The sequence below is a fragment of the Chenopodium album genome, chromosome 8 (assembly GCF_948465745.1).
Source record: "Chenopodium album chromosome 8, dcCheAlbu1.1, whole genome shotgun sequence".
In the NCBI taxonomy this organism is placed as follows: Eukaryota; Viridiplantae; Streptophyta; class Magnoliopsida; order Caryophyllales; family Amaranthaceae; genus Chenopodium; species Chenopodium album.
This window is the reverse complement of record NC_137841.1, coordinates 20,924,859-20,946,899: the sequence shown is the minus strand read 5'-3', so window position 1 is coordinate 20,946,899 and position 22,041 is coordinate 20,924,859. Positions and strand designations below refer to the sequence as shown.

The following is a 22,041-nucleotide window of genomic DNA, read 5'->3' as shown; positions in this document are numbered from 1 at the left end:
TGCTCTGCTCTGCCCTGCCCAGAAGCTCAAAAGAACATGACATAATTGTACCTTGGGGTTACAGTGTAGAAGTTTAGAAATATAAGGGCACATTGTAGAATTTTAATAAGTTGAGGGTTATCTTGTAGAATTTCCAAAAAAAAAAAAAAAAAAAAAAAAAAAAAAAAAAAAAAAGAGATTGAGAGAGTTAAAAAAAATAAATAAATAAATAAACATGGGCAAGTAATGAAGCAGAAGCACAGAACCAGCTTGACCTGGCACTGTAACACTGGCAGAGTGGCAGCTAACACCTTCAAGGCTAAGATAAGAACCTTCGAACATTGTCACGTTTCCCTTTTTCATTTCATATCATTTTACCTTTTTTAGGCAAAACTACAAGACTCTATTCATTTTCACAGCCAACCAATCGACAGCCTGCCTCACACCTTCTACTAAGTCACAGTCACACCCCTCTCTTTCTCTCTCCTCCACCACAACCATGTCAGTCTGCTGCTGCGGCGTCGAATGCGTCGTAATCATTGGTTTTTCCAGATGGCTATGGAAGCGCTGCACATACGTCGGCTCCAACGACAGCGCTACATGGCCATCTGCAACCCCTGATGAATTCGAGCCAGTTCCCCGCCTTTGCCGGGTCATCCTCGCCGTTTACGAACCAGATATCCGTAACCCCCAATTCGCCCCACCTGGTGGTTATCGGCTCAACCCTGATTGGCTTTTAAAGCGAGTGACGTATGAACAAACAGAAGGCCGTGCTCCGCCTTACATTATCTATGCTGACCACCAACACCGTGAGATCGTGCTTGCTATTCGTGGGTTAAATCTAATCAAAGAATCGGATTATAAGCTACTACTTGATAATCGGCTTGGAATGCAGATGTTTGATGGTGGGTATGTTCATCATGGGTTGTTGAAATCGGCGATTTGGTTGCTCAATAGAGAGTCAGAGACGCTGAAGAAACTGTGGGTGGACAATGGAAGGTGCTATAAGATGGTCTTTGTTGGGCATTCTTTAGGGTCTGGTGTTGCTGCTTTGTTGGCTGTTGTTGTTGTGAATCATGGTCATAAACTTGGGGGGATTCCGCGGAATCTTGTTACTTGCTATTCGATTGCTCCTGCGAGGTGTATGTCGCTTAATCTTGCTGTTAAGTATGCTGATGTTATTCACTCTGTCATACTTCAGGTCAGTAGTATGATAAGATCTTGTGATTTCATTACTTTGACTTCTTTATCATTGTTGCTATTAGGCCTATTACTTAGAAGATGTTAATTTATTGGTAATAATTGTTTCGCACTTTTCGATTGGTACCCGTGTTGGATCATTGACACTTATGGGTTTTGAGTATTTTGACTGAGTTTAATTTGGGAAGGGATTCTGTCATACATCAGTGTCTGTTAACAAGTACTTGTCAAAAACACATAAATCAGAGATTTTGGTAATAAGGGTAGGATCATTCTTCAGAAATTGTGCTTTATCTCTGATAATGGTAAATTTGGGCAATCTGTATTGGTCAATTGTTGCTACTCGGACCCTTCATTAACCTCAAGTGCGGTGTAGGAGAAACAATACTCAAAGACATGAGTATGATTTGATGATCCATTTTGTACTAATTACATGGGAACCTTTCATCATACAACCGAGTGTAACATAAGGGGTGATTATAGATCTAATTAGTAATGGAGTAATGATATGGTATGAGTTACTAACCGTTGACATTGATGAGAAGGGTCCTTCTAAATGATTTGATAATGAAGCCTTTAGGACTAGTGTTGTTATTGTTCTTCATATTAGTTGGTCTAGTAACTCAACCACATTCATGCAACCTGGGTCAAGTGGAAGCCCTTCTACTCTTCCCCGTGGCTTGGAGGACTTAGGTGGAGTTGGTTTTTGGTTATTTCTGCAGATAATTGTGTTGCATCTTACATGCTAGCTAGACTAATTCCTTTAAAAGCCCGACTTGTGATCATTCCTCAATCTGTTCTTTGTATTCTCTCTTAGTTAGTGAATTTGTCCTTTCTATTGATGTAGGATAATTTTATTGCCAGCTTGTCAGCTTAGAGATCAACCCAGATAGTCATCCATTAGAATGTTAGATTTTCAGTTGTGGACCAGTTAGTCTTGGATGTGAATTATGGCTGCTTGTTATAGTAATCTTTTGATCCTTCCTTCAGTTGGTAGCTCTCGCCCATTCAATAAGCATACCCTCATCAGATGCTAAACTGAAGCTATTAATTTCCCTTGTTTTGTGCTTATCTAGTTGCTTTATATTTAAATGAATTTGTAAATATTTTCAAAGTACTTCTAAGCTATTACATGGGAAAATGTTAAATTTCACTAGTGACCTGACAACATCACCATATTTATGCTGTTATCCAGGATGACTTTCTACCCAGAACAGCCACTCCATTAGAAGATATTTTCAAGTCAATTTTCTGGTTAGTCTTATTCCCTAATTTTTTAAAATTGAGATGGGAAAAGAAAGGAACTCCCTCTTGAGTTTACTACAGAATCAGTGATCTGTAAAGCAGTGAGTTTGTTATTTATATCAATCTCTCAAACCAGGCCTTAAATGCTTTCAACAGCTTGCCCTGTTTGATGTTTTTGATTTGCTTGAGGGACACCTTCATCCCCGAGGAAAGGAAGCTTAGAGATCCAAGAAGACTATATGCTCCTGGACGAATGTACCACATTGTAGAAAGGAAATTTTGCAGGTAAGAGCAGAGTTGTGTTGTTCTTGTTATTTCCTCATGTTAGGATTAATGTACCATATTGTAGAAAGGAAATTTTGCAGGTAAGAGCCGAGTTGTGTTGTTCTTGTTATTTCCTCATGTTAGGATTGAATCCTGAATTCCTAATGTTTTAAGAATCTCATATTACACTATTACAGGCAGTGTGGAACTATATTAGCTAGATTTTCCTCGTAAACCACCTTCATATCTTTCTTCAAGCTTGTAAGAAGTGTTTGGAGCACAGTGGCAATGCCTTTTTGTTTTTGTTTTTTTTTTTTAACACTTTTGAAATCAATCCAGCTTTTTCATTGCATAGACATGTCATTTGGAGGATCTCTTAATCTCTTTCATGGTTGTGAATCTTGGTATTTGCCACTTAGGAGCTGAGATGCCAGTCATATAAACATTCAGTGTCCCTATTACTCCTGTCAGGGTGTATTTTTTCAGTCATATAAACATTAAGTGTCCCGTTATGAAGTTTCTTTTCATAGTTTTAGAATATTTTTTCAGTTTTGTAATAGATGCTACATAGAGTAGTGGCACATCATTCGAGATAGCTAGAAAGGAAGAAATGTCCCACCTTTTGGCATGTTATTTTCGCTTTTTACCCTCATAATCAAAAGCGGAGAAGGCCTATGATAAGGAGTTGCCACTGCAACAAGCACTTTTTACAAGCTTAGAAGTCCCTCTTCCCAGCTTCTAGTGCTTGGGAATTTGCATATGCTTTTGTAATATAAAACAACAAAGCTCTGATAGTTTGCCACAAAACCATGCAAGTAACTTGTGCTTGTTGCTAACTTGCTATTTTATTTTTATAAGTGAATCCCCAATAGTATGTGCGGGATTGACAGAAACTAAAAGTAAATTTTTTTATTTGTTTATTTCTTACAGAAAAATCCCACCCTCTTAGCTCCCCTGCCTCAAAAAAATTAAAGAAAAAAGCTCAGACTATCTTAAGTGCAAGAACTAAGACCTTGTTTTAATGCAATTGAAAAAGGCATCACATGTTAATCAACAGATCCTACCAAAACCAACTTCACAAATTCTCCAGGCACTGTATTATTGCAAAACTAGTCTTTTACCTGAAGCTCAGACTAGTATTTATAAGAAAATGCCTTTGTAATTATTGGGTAAATTTACATATACAAAACTTTATGTATTATAAATTCAATATTAGAAACATAAATATATCAAGATCTACTCATTTTAGGTATTTTAGAAAGCTTTTTAAAAAGTAGGTATTTTTATGCTTCAGAGCAACTATTATTTTGTAGAACTTATTTCCCCCTAAGGTGATATTTTAAAAATGATTTTGGCTGGAAAAATCTCTGAGGGGAGATTGTCATGTGTTAGTAAGTCAGCTTTAGAACTTGATGGTATGCTTAACTCTTTCACCTATATGTTTTCTTCTCGAGTTTGAACATCTTTGTTGATTGTTACGATCCTTAAAGGTTGACATGCTTCCTGTATTTCCTTTATCTTTTTTTTTTTTTTTTTTTTATTATCCAAAGAGGTGGCTAGATAATTGGTATGGAGTTGGAGTACCTCCTGCATGGGGGGAGTGAGAGTTTGACCAATTTTGATTAATTTTGATTTCCTTACTATCTGGTTATTCGCAGTAAAGTCATTAGTCATATGAATAAATGATAATTGGTTCTTTGCAGATATATGTTTTGTACTGTACAGGGTTCTGTCATAAAATTTTAACCCATAGCCCCTAACCCACAGATATGTTGGAATCCCTGCTCAATCATTTTATGCTTTCATGCAATTTACTGAATTCTGCATCCTTTGAGTAGCTTAATTGTAGAAATAGACTTGCTAAATGTTGTTTACATAAGCTTGGGTTTTAAATATCGAAATTTTCAGATGTGGAAGGTTTCCTCCAGAAGTCAGAACTGCTATTCCTGTTGATGGAAGATTTGAGCATATTGTGCTGTCCTGTAATGCTACATCTGATCATGGGATTGTTTGGATCGAAAGAGAAGCAGAGAAAGCTTTACTAGTAAGTTAATTCACATCTGAATTGAGATCTTTAATATCCTAGGGATCCTATAAAGTTACTGTATGGAGTCTTACGAATTTTCTTCAATGTTCTCATCTTTAAACCCGAACATGTGCTCTTAAGCAAAATTTCACTTTTACCAAAGTTTGGTGTTTAATAAAAAAGGCGGAAAAGATAGTGAATCGGGGAATCAAGTAAGAATTGTCATTTGATGAAAGTTCACGTCTTGGGTTGAAATACTTGTATGTATCTGTGGGGGGTAGGTAAAGCATCAGATGCCTTTTTTTCTTGGTCATCTTATGGTATATGCTTGAAAAGTTTGGTATGTACTTTCTGATTTTTTGATGCTAACTTGCTGACATGTGTTAACTGTTAAATGACTTAAATCTTTAGGAAGATCTCCAAAAAGGGAATGTTGTCATTGTGAACCTTGTGGTCTCTGGGGAATTTCCCAGTGCCCTGGGGCAATGAACGCTCATGAGCATTTGTGATACTCCGTAATATATTTTATTTTCCTGCGAGACTTACCTAGGGAGGCTTTTTTGAACTAGTCCTGGCTCGCGAGTTAAATGGCAGTTAATGGTGCTTGGGTGGATAACACACGATTTTGGATTTCCTAAACCAACTCTTTAAATTGCCAAGTGTAGAGGTAGATTTCAAATGGTGTAGTTCTTGAAGATCTGGAAATGCTTCCCGGAGCTATGGGTAGCAGTATTGCCTAATTTGCCAGTAAAATCTGAACCATTCACCTATTAATTCATCATTTTCGATTCGCAGTTTAATGAATTGATGAAATGACACTGGACTACCTTAGGTTGTAAGTCTTGTAACGCATTGGCTTTGTGTTTACATTGTATTTTAGTAGATTAACATTGCATTTGAACAAATAGTATTAGTATGAAAGGGAGTACTATCTCTATTTGAGCTATAATTTTCATTCGATTGCTGTAGATAGTATTATGTTAGATTATCTTTTCTTGTTTAAAGGTGAGAATAGTGCATGCTCCTTATTATATGAGCACCTATGGACCTACAGTTGTTTAAGTTTTCCAACAAAAGGAAATGCTCACCTTTGTTAAAATGGAGAGGACTGTAATTCTAACATACGTGAAAGAAAAATCAAATCTAAAAATTTACTATCTTTTTTTTGCAGAGGATGAAAGACAGCAGCACAGAGACAGTAACTAGTCCTCCAAGAGTGCAGAGATTTGAGAGGTTGCAAACAATTGAAAAAGAACACAAAGATGCTTTGGAAAGAGCTGTAAGTCTCAAGGTGCCTCATGCTGTTTCTTTAGAGAAAGAACTTGAGAAGCCGGCGTCCCTCGAGGAGGGAGCTGTACGTTCATCGGAAGATAAGCCAACAGAGGAGTCCTCAAGACCCCTTCCAAGATCGATTGGTGAGAGAGCTACTTGGGATGAATTAGTATCGAAGCTCTTTAAAAAGTCAGAAGCTGGAGAAATGAATTTACACAGAATTGAAGGTGCTTCACCAGGCTCCCAAAATTCTTAACATTTGGCCAATACACTATCATATATTGTTTTTGCCATGAGTTTGTAAATTGTTTCATGTACATTGCATAGCCTTGAATGATTGTATAATTGTTATCGAGTGTAGACTGTAAAAGTGTATATTAATAGTAAGTACACAACGATTCTTGTGAATGTTGTCTTCATTCAATTTTTGACGTGCGCAGCATTTGAATGTGAATGTTTGTTATCTTATTTATTCAACTTCTCGTTTCCTGCCCTTTCCCAATTCTTCCAACAAAAATTAGATGAAATAACTGTTGGGTTCACTCGATTGATATTAGTTTGACTGTATATTGCTCAGTTGTAGGGTAACATTTTAATCAATCTGAAGTAATTTTAACCTACAATAGTAAAGTAGCTTAACGTCCTACCTATAGTTGGTTGCTAAAGATCATTACTTGAGTAACCCCAACCACACACACGGTGTGGCCAGCCATGTATAAAAAAATGCCTACATTCAAAACTAGGGTTGTGAATGGGACGAAGTAGAGTGGATATTGGCATTCCTATCCCCATCCGTATCTAAAATTTCATCCTCATCCCCATCTTCGTGGCGAGTCAAAAATTCATCCACATCCCCAACACGGTAGCCAGGGTACAATTTCAAAACCATCCCGCCCCACTTGGATATCCCCCCTACCTAATCCCCACCCAAGACCCGCCTAATCCCCACTTCTCAATACACAATCCTACATACTAGTAATTAATATGGATTAAAAAAAAAAATTGTATTATTGCAAACTTTTTTGTTTATGACATTAGCGTATTTTAAAGTATTATATCTAGTAATTTATTTTACATATATATTTTTTTTAATAAAATAGAATAAAAATATAAATTTTGTTTATAAAAATTTATAGATGTGGAGATGAGGCGGGTATAAAGTGGGGCGAGGCGGGTATAAAGTGGAGCGGGGCGGGAATGAGGCGGGTACAACCTAAAATCCACCCTCGCCCAATCACCCCTAGCGAGCATGATTTTTTATCCCCATCCCCGCCCCACCACCTGCCAAACCGAGACCCATCTCCGCCCTAGTGGGCCCATGTCTCCTACTTGATTCACACCACTGACATCCCTAATCAAAACATACCAATAAAGGTCAATGTTTCAATAAATTTAAAAATGAAATCTAACCAGATTAGAAAATTTTAAGTCATAATAGATAGAGTGAACATAGCCGAAGGACTTGTTTGTTTGACATAAGAAAAACATAGAAAGTGAGACTTCCTGTGAATTGCAAGTTTTGTGTGTTGTTTGGTTGACCAAATTTGTTGAAATGAAGTAAGTGAAAATTCCTAAGAATTTTGAGTTCCCAAAAAATGTAGGAACTTACTTCTTCTTCTTTCTTTTTTTTTTTTTAAGAAATATTGGAACTTACTTACCTAACCCTCCAAGGTAAGTATAAATTCCCATTAAAAATTACTTCCCTCATGATTAACCTAACAATTTTATAAAATTCCTATAAATTTGAGTATAAGAATTTAATTTCCATAAATTTACTTTTCATAGGAAGTTCTAATTCCCAAGTGAACCAAACAATACTCGATACGACTTTTACGAGTATTTGGTTTTTACCTTGGGTTGAATGCAAACAGTGGGACGTGGGATCAGCATGGCTGAACATTTGTCGTAGACAACAAGAGCAATTATCGACGCAGGCACATCCAATTCAACAAAAATAAAGTGGGTTAATTGACATAGTTTGGTCCTAGTGGTTGGAATTTATTCTCATCTCACTCTCACCCACTATTCAGTATTCACTACTCATCATCCCTACAATATCTTCTACGACTCAATTACACCCTTTTCACTCTCTTCTTGCTCTCCTCTCTTGGTCCCTCTGAGGTCAGTTGGAATATTCTCTCTTTTCCTCTTCTTGTTTCTTACCAATACTGTTCAACTGATTTTACTTGTACTTGAAATACTATTTGTAATCAAATTTGATTGGTTTTCACTTCAATATATGAGTAGCTCGGAAAAGTTGATTTTTTGTTGCTGCAATTTCATGTTTATGTTGACAAACTGATTATAATTTCTAAAGGGTATTTTTTAAATTATAAGTATGATACAATTATTTGGTGGGATGATGTTATATTTTGTCAAAATGGTAGAATTTGCAATAATGGAGTTGAACTATTTATTGATAACTTTAAGTTGATGTTTAAGTAATTTGTAATCTTGTCAATGATGATACACATTCCAGAATCGTGTTATTTGTTGCTATTTTTGATCATTTGGTATGCAGGAGTCCATCATACACCCGGGTGTAAATTTTCGACTCTCTCACAGTTTCCTCCCCATGTGGAAGGTGTTAGTTGTACTCGGGTGTATAATAGAAATTGATTATTGATACACGGAAATAAATAAGCATGTATAATCCTATATAGTAAAGAGTTTGCAATTAGAATTTATACAATCCTATGGCTATATCAACTTAAATGATTGAATTGAGATGAAAAAATAGTAAAAATGCAAAATGAATCTTACATAAATCTTTACCTCATTTGTACCTGTATGTGTTTGTTCATATGCAGCACAAAAGCTTAAAAGAGCTGTTACTATGCTGATGCCTTTGCATGTCGAATTTGTGAATTGGCTGTTATTTATTCTTGTTGTGTTCTTGGTTCTTTGGTTGAATTGGACCCTAGCTTAGTATGCATTTCATTGTGTGTTTCTTGTTGGCTGGTGTCTTAAAATCTTCATTGATGTACTAATAACTCCCGTTCTTTGATTTGTTCCAACAGTGAGCTTTCATCAGTGAAATGCCACTCAGCATAGTCAGATTCAATTTCTGATCCTTCAAATGGCACTAACCTCTAGCAGAGTAATAAGATATCCTGCAATTGCAGATCAAACTGCAAATTCTAACCGACAAGCAATTTTATGTTCCATTCCTAATTCGCCTAGATCTAGTTGTCACAGTGGAAGTTGTGGAGCCAGTTTCAGAAGGTTGTGCAGTGAGCGTAGTGAGCGTAACAGGGAAGCCAGGCTGAGTCCTTCCTCGGACAGTCTATGGGGCATATGCAAAAGACCTGTAAGCCATGCTACTTGTCGGAGATTGTTAGTACAATGCCACTTGACAGAAACTCCTCAGACAAAATCAAGAGAAGGCATTAGACATGCTAGTGAATGTGCGGATAAAACTGGGTATTGTGGATAGCTTCTACCCATTCATTGTTCCTTGTCAATATTTTAGTGATTATTGGAGGGTATCCTTGAGCTCTTAGAATGATTAAAATGACAAACAAAAAAATGATGTATCTATCCATTGATATCCTTGAGCTCTTAGAACGACAAAAGTGATGTGTCTATCCAGTAATATTTTTAAGCTCATATCTTGTACTCATAATTTTTTGCTTTGTATTGTAGAGAAGGGATTGAAGAAAAGGAAGTTCAGAATTCAGCTGGAGGTCAAGAGTTGGCTTCAACAACTCAAGGACTAGCAGAAGCCTATAAATATGCTCATAACGATGCTAAGTTTGTTAATGAAAGAGCACGTAGAGATATGGTCTTACTTTCTCGGTAATGCTAATAATTTGATAACATGTTCTGGTTTTTTCATATTCATGTTTACTTCACCTTCTAATCCTTTACTCGCACAAGTGCTAACTAATTAATTTCCCGAAGTTGCTTTATTTGTTGCATCTTTAAGTTGATGCCACCTCTACCTGCCCAAATATTAAGGAAATAAAGAAATTAAGTTGCCTTTGAATCTAAGAATGTCATAGTCAGAAAAGTTGTTCTATGGCATGAACAAAAATGGAAAAGAATTGCCTGAGGCAATGGAGGAAAGCTCTTGAACTAAAGTGTTACGTCAGAAGATGCATATTTGTGAACAGTCAGATGTTTTTAAAATGGTTTTTCCTTTTCCCTGGCAGACTTCCTAGAAGCTGAAAGATTTTTCACCACAAGTTAATATTCATACATTGCACCAGAATAGGCATTGATTTCAGAGTTCAGACTGAACGTGTAAATATAACAGTCCATTTCCTGATATTTCCCCAATATAAAACTTATTAATTTGGCGTATTATCATTTTTTGCTTGTCATGATATAGAAGATGGTTTTGTAGTAAAGGTATAGTCAGAAGTCAGAATCATTGACATCAATGAATGAAAGGGTCATCAGTGAATTAGTTTTTCATCATAAATTTTTGTAATTTGTGCAGTGGGATGGGATGGGCATAAATCTTCAGTTAATGCCAAGATGTGTTGTTGAAAGTGATATAATTGTGTTGTGAAAATGATGTTTATCCAATCAATAAGAAGTTTTTTTAAAAAAAGTGAACTGTATTGTTGAAAATATCTTGTGTCTTTAATTGCCCAAAATATGGTATTGGATTTCCATAATTAAACCTATGCACTGAACACTAATGACTTTTTTGCTGTTAATGATGGTGATGGTTATAGTGCTATTGTATTTCCTTTGTGATATATGAACTTTTCAACCATGCTTGATCCTTTAGTTTAATACTTTAGTGTGTATCCAATTATTAGTGCTCTGATCAGTCTCCTTAAAAGTTCTTGTTCATTATTTTCCTTTCCGATTTCTTTTGCAGTGGTTTACGCAGCCTTGATGCTCGTGCACGTCAGGATGTAGCCATCCTAGGTTTGGAATTTCTTAAACTAGATGGTGAGTTCATTGGTGTTTTGTTTTAAATTCCTATTTTCATAAATATAGTTTAATTTCTGTACAGCCTCATATAAGACTCTTAGTGAGTACTTCCTCCGTTCTTTTATTATTGCACCACTTGCCTTTTTAGGAAGTTTCACAAATATTGCACCATTTCCTCTTTAGGAAAAAAATTATTTGTGTTCACACTACAAATACCCAACATACCCTTGCTTTTTCACACTTACTTTTTAGTTTATCAATATGTCACATGGGCAATTTTGTATTTTTACCTTTCTCTCTCTCACTTTTTTCCACTACCAAAATATTTGTACCAAACCCTTATGGTGCAATAATAAAAAAAACGGAGGAAGTATAAGATTGTACAATGTGCATATTTTTTATCCCTTGAAATACAGAGAAGATTTTTTGGTTAGATGTCTGACAACTTCCTAGAAAATGAGAGGTGCAGGACTTCATTCACACAATTGCCAACAAACAAAATTTATTAAATTTCACATTCATTCTAAAATCAATTTTAAATTCCATTTTGAGTGTTATAGGACTTCAAAACCCAAGTTGATGGTGTTGATATTTTATCCCAGACAACTTTCCTCAATTGTCTTTTTAAACTCTTATAATTCAATAATGGAAGACCTACCCTCTATATTTGTGATTGATCAAATTATGTACAAAACTGGGGTCTATTTTCACAAAAAAATACTGCTTTCTATATTTTGTTGTCTTATGATTTCTAAATGATTCTTTGCCTTGTCTTTTGTGATATATAGCTCGGGCAAGGGAAGATACTGAAAAAATTGACCATAACGTCAAGAGAAAGGCTGAACGCCTTCATCACATTGCTACAGTAGGCACTTTTATTTGTTTTTACATTAGTTTCTCATTGTAACTTCTGGATATTTGACTAAAAACTTATTCTTAACCACATCAGATTGTTAAAGATAAAGCAAAATCAAGACTGAAGACTGCAGCAGATCAACATTGGAGTGATGGAGCATTAGAGGTGCGCCTTACAATGCTTTATAGTTTATGTGTCATTGTCTTCCTGCATTGTCACCAAGGTTTAACTTCTTGTAAAACTTGTCTATTTTTTTTATTTGTATTATTTGTGCATATTAAGATTTTGGTTGTCCGTTGTCGGTCTTTGTTTAGTTTAATTTTCCAAAATATAAAAAACTTTTAATAGTTATCTTCCATGAAATGATTCATGTTATGTATATTGCGAAAATAACCAAAAAAAAAAATAAAAAATAAAAAAAATAAAAAAAATCTAGTTGCTACTGAGGTCTGCACTGCGTTAATTAAAGCTTTTAGTATCATTTATTCACTATTTCGCACGTTACATGTTATGATCTTGGTGGTTGTAGTCCTCCAAAAATTATGATGTCAACGTTGTTATGTTCATGATCCTTGTCTTTTTGTTTGCTGCTTAAGATACGGGACCCTTTATTTATTTTTCAGTTTCTTCCTAGAGTATTATTGTCGTGGTACCGGTCTGCTACTATTTATTTGAGTCATTAAGATAGCCTCTAGAATTGGACCAAATCAAACTTTGCTCTTGGGCCCTAGGGGCGGGTGGGAGAGGAAGGGGATGGTACAAACCTACAAGGCTACAAGTATTATTTTCCATGTTTATTAAACTAAATTTAGCTATGGATATGTTGGATTGCAATATTTTGCATTTCCGCTCATTTCCTTTATTCATTTTCATACATATCTTCATAGATAGATTTGGAATGTTCAAACAATTTGAAAAGCGGATGTTGTTTATGGAGGGGAAATCGGTTGCCCAATAGCTGACATAGAGAATTGTGAAAGATAACCATGAAGGGTGGCGCCTAGGACCTTAAATGAGGTGTGGAGAAACGGGAGACCAGCAGTTGATTTGGTCTTATTGGTGCTTGAAGGGCCAAGAAGGGGAGAGAGACCAAAAATCTAATGGATTAATCTGTTGACATTGATTCCAAGGGATCTTGGGAATTGTGATGACATCACCAGCCCTTGTGGCTCACAAACACCCAAAAAAAAAAAAAAAAAAAGGAATAAATAAAATAATATAAAATATTTAATGCTGATATCACGATATGACATGAAGGTAATGGGTGAGAACGAAGATGTTTGGAGATTTTAGAATTTTTGTAAATAATCACAAATTTAATATAAGAATACTTAATAATAATAATTTTCACATTTAACATGTTGATAGAATGGTCAATGGCTATAACTAAATTCATTTTGGAAGATTAAGATATGACTTATTTTTATGGGACCCCTTACAAACTTTACATGGAAAACCCATCCTCAACAATAAGGGAATAACCACAATTTTATTAATACTACGTTCGTTCAATCAAACTTGACACATTTGCCAATGTGCTAATTAATCCTAAATGTAATTAATCTCCATATCAACCCTTGTACTATATATTTATATGTTCGAATTTCATGATAAACACTTGATTATGAACAAATTTGGAATTTCAGAAAGGATTATCCTAGTAGCATGATTATCTTTAATATCCTTACTAAGTTAAGGAGGAAATTATTTGAGGACAAAGGGAGTCGTTTCTTGCTTGATTGTGTTATCTTAGTAAGGGTTCTCATTTCAAATTGAATGTAGTCTTGTTGTGTTTGAGATTATGCGAGTCTTCTAAATTATCAGTTCATAAATCTTATAATTGTATTTCTCTATTGTGCTTTTGACATGTAATTTTGATAATATGGATTTTATGCATATAATAAGTTTCATCCTCAATGTGGTATGGCATCCAGATAGTATTTCTCTTTTAGAAGATGTTGAGATGATTTTGTTAACAAATCAAGATATTCATGCAACTGTGTTTTTGAAACTTCTGGAATTCAAAACTTTCGGACAATATAGATTACTAACCCCCCTCCCCCCTTTTTTATTTTCCTGTCCGTATCTGTTTAGGGAGAAGTTTTTTTTTTTTTTTTTTTTTTTTTTTTTTTTTTTTTTTTTGGGGGGGGGGGGGGGGTGGGGGGGTGGGAGGAGGGGAGGGGGATTCACTTGTAATATTAATAGTGGATAATAGCATTTTGTGAGGCATGATTTAGGATTCGTGTTTCTTTGAGTTACAATAATTTCATCCTGCATAAAAATGACTGATCCAAGCTTGTTATAGTATGCTGTATAGTACATAATTCCCCGTAGATAAGTTCTTGAACTATCATCATTAGTAAACGCTTCTCTACTTACTAGGTCAAAGTATTAAGGACTTGCCTACTAGGAAGGGATTTGAATAAAATTTCTACGTTTTCTTATCCAAATAGAGCTAATGTTAAACTGCACTTGAGCGGAATGACTTAGGTTATGCCAACAAGTTAAACTAGACTAGATCACCATAAAGAGAACATAGTCAGAGCAGGATAAAAGTTCTATTTTTTTTTTTTTTTTTTTTTTTTTTTTGTCATCTCCTCATTCATGTGATTTTTTTTCATCTTGGAATATAGTATGCACTAAGCAGTTTGAATTCAAAACCTAAATTAGATTTAATAGGAAGGTTGTGTAATGTTCAAATTGTTTCGATAAAATCTCTCTGTCACTTCCTAGAGTAGTGTTGGCTGGACACTAGTCTGCCTTTACAAAAACATGAGCATTAGTTAGATAATGTTGAGTTCTTATTACAGGCTGACTTACGGCGAGCTGACCAACGTGCCAAGAGACGTGCAATGGAGGATACCCTTATGGCCCTAGAGGTAAAAACCAGTTACTGTATTTAGTGTTATCAAAAAACATGTTTAGTGATGATTCTTATTTCAGTAGTTATCCAATCTTGATTGTTTATAATTTTGTTTTGTACATTAAGCGACTACAAGCCTTGACTTTTGGGTTTTGCAGTTTGTCAAGAACATCCATGATATTATGGTCAACAGGATGTACAAATTGTAAGTTTTCTGTTGGAGAGTAATGATTTTTGTATCATATTGGATGTGGAATTGTAATCTGTCATTTTGTATTTAGCCCTCTGCGCAAGAAATATGGGTCCTTGAATCAAAATATAATGCTTGAAAAGAATGGAAAGGCTCTTGATTTCTTCCCTGGTGAAGTGTCCGATGATCGCATCAATGCTATTCAGGTTCCTTGTTTTTGCATTGTGTTGCTATTGATTTCCAGATTAGGTTTTAAGTTTTTAACATAGAATTCTAATCCTTTCGAAGTTGCGGTTTGCAGGAAGCTTACTGGAGTATGGCATTTGCACTTTCTGAAGCAGATGGAATTGACTACACGGATCCTGAAGAGGTTTGAATGGATGGACACATTTGAATCTGACAAAACTACTGATGAAAATCTTTATATCTGTATATTTATATGGTTTTTCACATTTGGATCCAGCTTGAGCTGTTAATTACGACGCTCATAGACCTTGATGCTATGGACGGTAAATCAAGTGTATCACTCTTGGCTGAATGTTCTAGCTCTCCTGATGTCAATACTAGGTATCCTATCTTTCAAATGTGCTTATACTTCATATGTTTGATCTTTATTACACAAAAAGAGATAAAAATGTGTTAATCGGGAAACAACAATGTAGGAGATCTAACCTTTAGTTTCCAGCTTTGGTTTTAAACTGCAAAACCCAACAACAATCCATGATATTATAATGTTTCCTGTCTACAACGGAGTATTTTAGATGGGTTCTTTTTCGATTCATAGAAATTGCATGTAGCTCTTAAGTTTGATAGAAAGTTTGTGACTTTAAACTCGGAGCTGCAAAATATATTTACTAACATACTTAAAAGTCTAATACTAAAAAACTAAGTTTTATACTTGTATAATGTAATGTTAATATTTGGTGATTCAACTTCAGTTTCTGTGATTTCTTCTTACTACAAATTTGATTTGTTGTATTTCATGACATAATTTGAAACTCTTGTTTTCTGATGCAGGCAAGCACTAGCAAATGCTTTAGCAGCAGCTCCGTCAATGTGGACGCTTGGAAATGCAGGCATGGGAGCATTGCAGGTTTGTTTTTGGTATCACTGAGTTGGTTTTTTCTAGTAATGCTACCATTTACCTACAGGTCTTACAATAACTATATATATATATATATTGATCTTGCAGAGATTGGCAGAGGATAGTGACCCGGTTGTTGCTGCAGCTGCATCGAGAGCTATCTACGAGCTGAAACAACAATGGGATATCGAAGAGGGCGATAGCTGGAGGTTTACACTAAATCAGAATGGTGCTGAAGAGGATGATGGCACTGCAAGCTGATATAAATGTAAACGTTATTATTTCATTAAACTGTAAAGAATGTAGCATAATTATGATGATAGAAAACTCAATTACTAGTCTGTATTCTGTAAGTTGAACCCTTGAACCACAGAGTTAACTAATTCCTAATTCAAAATTATGTTTTTTTTACTACGATGTCAATTGTCAACACTGCAATGTATTTGCTATTCGAATTACTACCTCCTTTTCATATTATTCGCAACATTCAAATGTCTAATCGTTGCAAATCATAGGAAACGGAGGTAGTTGAAAACTTCAGATAAATATAATTTGTTTTATTATAATACACTTTATTCAGCTTTCTATCTTGGAGATTTATTTCCTGACTTCTCTAACATTAAAGCTTTGAAGAAGTGAAGAATATCAGGTCTATTTGTCTTCAGTTTCAACGATGAACTATAATGAAAGTTTTTGAAGTGTAACCCTCCCAAACAGTATGCAATGTCCTACTGGCCTACATTGTTATTGCCTTATGGTTTTGAGACGAAATCTCCTTAAACTTCTGCGTTAGACTTATTCTCTAAGTGATGGTTGTAGCTCAAACCCATATTTAAGAAAAGTTTAATGTCGACAAGTCCAAAGAGCCAATGACATTGCAAGAGCTGTTGTACTACTAACTTGGTGAAGATATTTCCACATATACTACTAATTTGGTGAAGATATTTCGACATATACTACTACCTTCGTTATTTTTAAGTGCCCCATAGGACTATATTTTATAAAATACTCCGCTTGTCGTTCTATACTTACCGGTTTTTACTCATATAACGAGGATCTGAGGTGGCAATGTCACTACTACACCATCTTAACTTCGATTACTTATCTACAACATGCGCAAAATTGGAGAATGGGACCATCATGAGTTCATGACATTAGTGGAAGACTATTGCAAATTATCTAACTGATGGCATCTTTGTCCATCATTACCGCAAAGAGCTCACCAATGTGTCTCACTTTAGTTTCCCTTTTTCCTCTATTCTATTCTTACTTTTCCTGGCAATCCCATGAGGATGGGCCATTATTTACAGCTTTGTGAAAAAGTTTAATCTAATTCATAAGGTCCCATCATTATAATGTACCCTCTTTTGGTAGCTCTTTTTTCTTAAAAATTAATTGACATATCCTTTCTAAGTTTCTTTTCTAGCCAAGAATCCAAAGTATGTTTCTGTGCAAGATTTTACAAATCACTTGTTAGAATGCGATTTATTTACCTGATTTTATTTACCTAACCATCCCAAATTTATTAGACCTCATTATAATTACCCGTTGATTTATATTTTGTGTTTATCAATTGGAAAAATCAATTGTGTAACTCTTAAAAACTCGTCCATACCTTTTTTATTATTTTTTTTAAAAGGTGAATTAATTATACATGACTTTTATTAGAATATTATTTTATGAGAAGTTATGAGGTGTTAGGATATTGTTTCCTAATAGTCAAGATTGACTAGACTGTCTCTTGTACTAGATTAGTACCCGTGCGTTGCACGATGATGATAAATATTTTACCTAATTTAAATTTATATTATTATTTGAAATTAATCATTATCATGTGTTTTTTATTTAGTGAGATTAAAAGTTTACTTGTTCTTGTTTCAAAAAAAAAAAAAAAAGTTTACTTGTTCTTTTCTTCTTTTAATGTATACATATATTTCATAATCAAATTAATATGTTGAAGTAATCAAAAAAATAAAAGTAATCAAATTAATTTACTTTCTTATACTCATAACATATTAGACATTTTTGTTTATATGAATTTTACAATAAAAGAGGTGATCAGTATATATTGTATAAAAATAAATTAGCATTAATTCGATAGTATCTACAAATAGTAGCATTTTTGCTCCTTCAGCATTTCTTCAAAAAAAATAAATAAATAAAATTATGAGAAGTTATGAGGTGTTAGGATATTGTTTCCTAATAGTCAAGATTGAGTAGGCTGTCTCTTGTATAGTTATTGGATGATTAATTCAATAATAGGGGAAGCCAATCCATTAAATCTTTAACATATTTTACATTTCCTAATTATCCAAGATATTCATTAACCCAAAAAGTTGAAGATGTGAAATTTACAGATCATCATTATGGGACTGTTTTAACTTCAATCTTGATTTTCAGTCACTAAAACCACTAATACACCAATCTTAGAGTAGAAGAGAGAGTGTAGCAATATTCATGGCTTCAAACAAGTTAGCTGTCGCGCTATCCAGAAACAGTCGTAGAATCGTGTCTGTTCTAGTGTATTCATTTCTTGAATGGGTGTTAATTGTTTTCCTTCTTACAAACTCCTTTTTCTCATACATGATCAGAAAATTTGCCATTTACTTTGGCCTTAAACAACCCTGCATTTTGTGTTCTAGAGTTGATCACTTACTAGAGCCTGTGAAAACTACAGATACTTACAAAGATCTGGTCTGTGAGATTCATGCTTGTGAGATATCAAAACTGAGTTACTGCTCAAAACATCAGAGATTCACTGAATCACAGGAAATGTGCACGGAATGTTCTCCTGCTAAGACAAAGGATGTTATATCTGATCAGATGGTAACTAGTGAGAGAATATCAACCTGTTCCTGTTGTGCAAAAATCTCGAACAAAAAACTTCAACATTCTCGGTATATACCTTTCAGAGAAAGTTTAGTGATCGAAGAAATAGAAGAGGAGAAAAGTGAGGAGATTTGGTCCAAAGCTAATGATGATAGTAACCATAGTTGCTCAGAATGCGAACCTCAAATCCTTTCGGATGTTGGAAGCTTTTATCTCAGAGAAGCCGCAGGAGATGACAGTAATGAAGATGAAGAAGTGGATGGTCATGCAGGTAGCTACTTACCCTTTGTCAGTTTATTATCATGTAATTCAAACTAAAGCATCTGAGTCTATCACAGTAGAAAAATTCCCTGCATCTTCTCTTTTAAACAATTTTATTTTATTTTATTTTTTTAAATTTTTAAATTTTATTTAAGAGCTTTTAATCAGAAACTTGCTGAGTTAAAATAATCTGCAAATGTATGAGTTGTGCTGAGTTGCGTGATTAGTTCAACTAATATCGTAAACTTGCTGAGTGAAAGTAGTCTGCCTCAGGCTCAAACTTGCTGAGTGAAAGTAGTTTGCCTCGGGCTCAAACTTTCTGAGTGAAAGTAGTATGTCTCAGGCTCAAACTTGCTGAGTGAAAGTAGTCTGCCTTGGGCTCAAACTTGCTGGTTTTGCTCGGTCTGCTTGAGAGCTTAGATGGTCTGATTAAAAAATCTCCAATTTTTCTTCTCTTAAGACTTTACTCCGAAACTTAGGCTACAATCTGGGTGTGATAGTAGTTGTTATATTTGCAGATAATCGTTATCTTCTCTCAAAATAGAATGTGATTTATCAATTACTTGCTGGGTAGCATTTATTTGGTCCTTGAAAATAGTGAAAATCCGAGTTATTAAGAAGCCAAAGCTTCTGATTGATAAGTAAAATTGACAATTTTTTGGGTAGAATTGTGGAAAGCAGATAGAAAAGTCTAGAAAAGAAGATAAAATGATGTGTATCGAACACACTGACCATCTTTTGGTTTCAGCTGATGAAAACAAGTCCAAAGTGAAAGAGTCCCTTCATGGAAGTCTTCTGGATGAGATGAAGAAGAGTGATCAGGACATCTTCAGTACAATCAGACAGCTGAAATCAGAACTTGAAGCTGAACAAAAAGCTAGAAATAAGCTGTATGCTGAACTAGAGGCGGAGCGAAATGCTGCTGCAATTGCTGCAAATCAGACAATGGCTATGATAACAAGGCTTCAAGAAGAGAAGGCTGCAATGCAGATGGAGGCACTACAATACCAAAGGGTGATGGAGGAGCAAGCTGAGTATGACCAAGACGCGCTGCAGCTGTTAAATGAGGTAGTGGCCAAGCGAGAAATAGAGAAGCAAGAGCTTGAGAAAGAGCTAGATGTGTATCGAGAGAGGTTTTCTGATTATGATGCTAAAGAGAAGGCGATGCTGTTAATTCAGAAATGCAGTGGGAATTTCTCTTCTTCGTGCAGCATTGACAATGATAGTGATGTGCTATCTATTGATCTAAATCGCCACTATAACAAAGCTGAAGATGGTAATATGTCCAAGGAAATTTCTCTTGTTGACTGCTCTAAGGAATGGGGTGCAATTGAAAATTCACTGGATGAGCTAGAGGAAGAGAGACTGTCCATCATAAGACGGCTCCAGGAGTTGGAAGAGAAGCTTCGGAGCAGTGAAAAACAAGATGAAGAGATGTTTGAGGATGAAAAACAAACAGATCTTTTATTAGAAGAGCAGGATAATACTGATTTAGACCCGAATCCAGAGTTCTGCAGCCAAGAAGTTAACTTGGTCTCTTCTTGTTTTTCTACCAGCATAATAAAGAGTGAAAATCATCCAAAAACAATGGCTTCTGTTGCTCGAAAGCTACTTGATCTTGTAGGATCAGAAGATGATGAAATGGAAGACATGGCTTTGACTAGTAAAGTTGAAGTTGAAACCGAAAGCAAAAGGCTAGCAATTGAGAAAGAAATGGAGCATGTTTATGGAAGGCTACAAGCACTAGAGGCAGATACGGAGTTTCTTAGGCACTGTATTGGCTCTGTGAACAAAGGAGATGAAGGACTTAGTCTACTTCGAGAAATCTTGCAGCATCTTCGGGAGTTAAGAGATGCAGAAATTTGCATGTGAAGTATGTAGGTGCTCTTGTGTCAAGGCCTCCATCCTGAGTCCTTTGGACACTTTATTTTTCCTTTTATTGTTCGATTCTGTCATTAAGATGCTCCTTTTTGCCTTCAACATTGTTAAATGTTTGGCAAGTCAGGCAATCATATAATTGTAGTAATAGGTTTAGTTGGTTGAGGACCTTGAGGTTAAATCTCAAAATAGTTTTTAATCTATTTGTAGCAACAGAAAATTAAATTGAACTAATTTCTACCTTCAAAAACTATTTTCCTTTACTACTCTAATTAAAATAATAAACTACTTGGCAAAATTCTTATTTTCGCCTTTCAGTAGTCAATGTTATAGTCTTATAGAAGCTACTTATAAACAAGCAGGATTCACTTATAAGTCAGTGTATTCAAGACAAGAATCTCCAGCACAGGTTTCATATATTTTGACAAGGAATTTCTAACCTAATAGTTTTCCAGAAGATCAACTGCTCAAGTAACTTACATCAAAGTGAACTAAATTAAAGACTACCAAAAAAAATGTGACTGAAAATATTTCTGATATCTTGATGCAAGAGCAACAACACAAAAGTTTGCGTAAGGAAAACCTCAGCAGTCTAGGAACAAAGTTAGTGTAAGGAAAACCTATTATGTAGCGAAATATTTCTGATGTCTAGCAATAACCAACTACCAGTGTGCATTCTGATAGCATGACCAACTCAGGATGATGGTTCACTTCTGTGATAATTTCGCGTCTGACCACTTTACATCCAAAACTTTGGTCCATATCTTAGAGCTTAAGGATTATGTTAGAAATTTTAAAACTATTATGATTACTTAAACTCTATCTTTGGATATTTGTGATCATAGGACCATTTTACTTACGCGATTCATTGGATTTGGATATTTGATTATATCTTACATTCGAGTTGCTCTGAGATTTTCATAATAAAGTACCTTACTAGACCAAGATAAATTTTGATTTCACCATGGAATTTGAGGGCTACAAACATTACAATTTTCATCTTTTTGCTATGAATGTTTTAATAGAAAAAGAAAAGATAAGACAAGAACAAATTAGGTGGTCTTAGATTCTTGGAGAAATAGATCAAAAGTTTTGTTGACAGGAATCATAAACAAAATGTTCAATAACGTTCTTTCTTAAAAGAAATTGCATTAACATTAGGAAAATTTTCAAATTACCACCTAAAAATATAACCATTTTCAAA

General features: G+C 34.9%; 3 protein-coding genes across 3 annotated transcripts; all 3 read left to right on the top strand.

The window, feature by feature from the left end:
* Window positions 1-401: 401 nt before the first annotated feature.
* On the top strand, window positions 402-6,479 carry LOC145555891 (uncharacterized). The gene is made up of 5 exons (XM_081617606.1): window positions 402-1,180; window positions 2,375-2,433; window positions 2,581-2,709; window positions 4,597-4,732; window positions 5,886-6,479. The coding sequence occupies exons 1-5, from the start codon at window positions 479-481 to the stop codon at window positions 6,240-6,242; spliced, it is 1,383 nt and encodes a 460-aa protein (XP_081473732.1). The 5' UTR covers window positions 402-478; the 3' UTR covers window positions 6,243-6,479.
* A 1,487-nt stretch (window positions 6,480-7,966) lies between these two features.
* LOC145641755 (senescence-associated protein AAF, chloroplastic-like) lies at window positions 7,967-16,284 on the top strand. Its single transcript, XM_081692695.1, has 13 exons — window positions 7,967-8,107; window positions 9,007-9,409; window positions 9,632-9,784; window positions 10,821-10,894; window positions 11,665-11,741; window positions 11,826-11,897; window positions 14,543-14,611; window positions 14,754-14,800; window positions 14,877-14,991; window positions 15,087-15,155; window positions 15,249-15,352; window positions 15,803-15,878; window positions 15,978-16,284. Exons 2-13 carry the CDS (start codon window positions 9,066-9,068, stop codon window positions 16,128-16,130), a joined length of 1,353 nt encoding a protein of 450 aa, XP_081548821.1. The 5' UTR covers window positions 7,967-8,107; window positions 9,007-9,065; the 3' UTR covers window positions 16,131-16,284.
* A 1,747-nt stretch (window positions 16,285-18,031) lies between these two features.
* On the top strand, window positions 18,032-21,099 carry LOC145555890 (myosin-binding protein 3-like). Its single transcript, XM_081617605.1, has 2 exons — window positions 18,032-18,969; window positions 19,708-21,099. Exons 1-2 carry the CDS (start codon window positions 18,327-18,329, stop codon window positions 20,829-20,831), a joined length of 1,767 nt encoding a protein of 588 aa, XP_081473731.1. The 5' UTR covers window positions 18,032-18,326; the 3' UTR covers window positions 20,832-21,099.
* Window positions 21,100-22,041: the final 942 nt, after the last annotated feature.

What these genes read in the sequence shown, in the direction of transcription:
- LOC145555890 (XM_081617605.1), top strand. Translation starts at nt 18,327, where the DNA reads ATGGCTTCAAACAAGTTAGCTGTCGCGCTATCCAGAAACAGTCGTAGA. An exon ending in AGAAGTGGATGGTCATGCAG is followed by an intron (nt 18,970 to 19,707) that starts GTAGCTACTTAC and finishes TTTTGGTTTCAG; the next exon opens with CTGATGAAAACAAGTCCAAA.
- LOC145641755 (XM_081692695.1), top strand. Translation starts at nt 9,066, where the DNA reads ATGGCACTAACCTCTAGCAGAGTAATAAGATATCCTGCAATTGCAGAT. An exon ending in GATATGGTCTTACTTTCTCG is followed by an intron (nt 9,785 to 10,820) that starts GTAATGCTAATA and finishes TTTCTTTTGCAG; the next exon opens with TGGTTTACGCAGCCTTGATG. An exon ending in GTCAACAGGATGTACAAATT is followed by an intron (nt 14,801 to 14,876) that starts GTAAGTTTTCTG and finishes TTTTGTATTTAG; the next exon opens with CCCTCTGCGCAAGAAATATG.
- LOC145555891 (XM_081617606.1), top strand. Translation starts at nt 479, where the DNA reads ATGTCAGTCTGCTGCTGCGGCGTCGAATGCGTCGTAATCATTGGTTTT. An exon ending in TTCACTCTGTCATACTTCAG is followed by an intron (nt 1,181 to 2,374) that starts GTCAGTAGTATG and finishes GCTGTTATCCAG; the next exon opens with GATGACTTTCTACCCAGAAC. An exon ending in ATTTTCAAGTCAATTTTCTG is followed by an intron (nt 2,434 to 2,580) that starts GTTAGTCTTATT and finishes TGCTTTCAACAG; the next exon opens with CTTGCCCTGTTTGATGTTTT.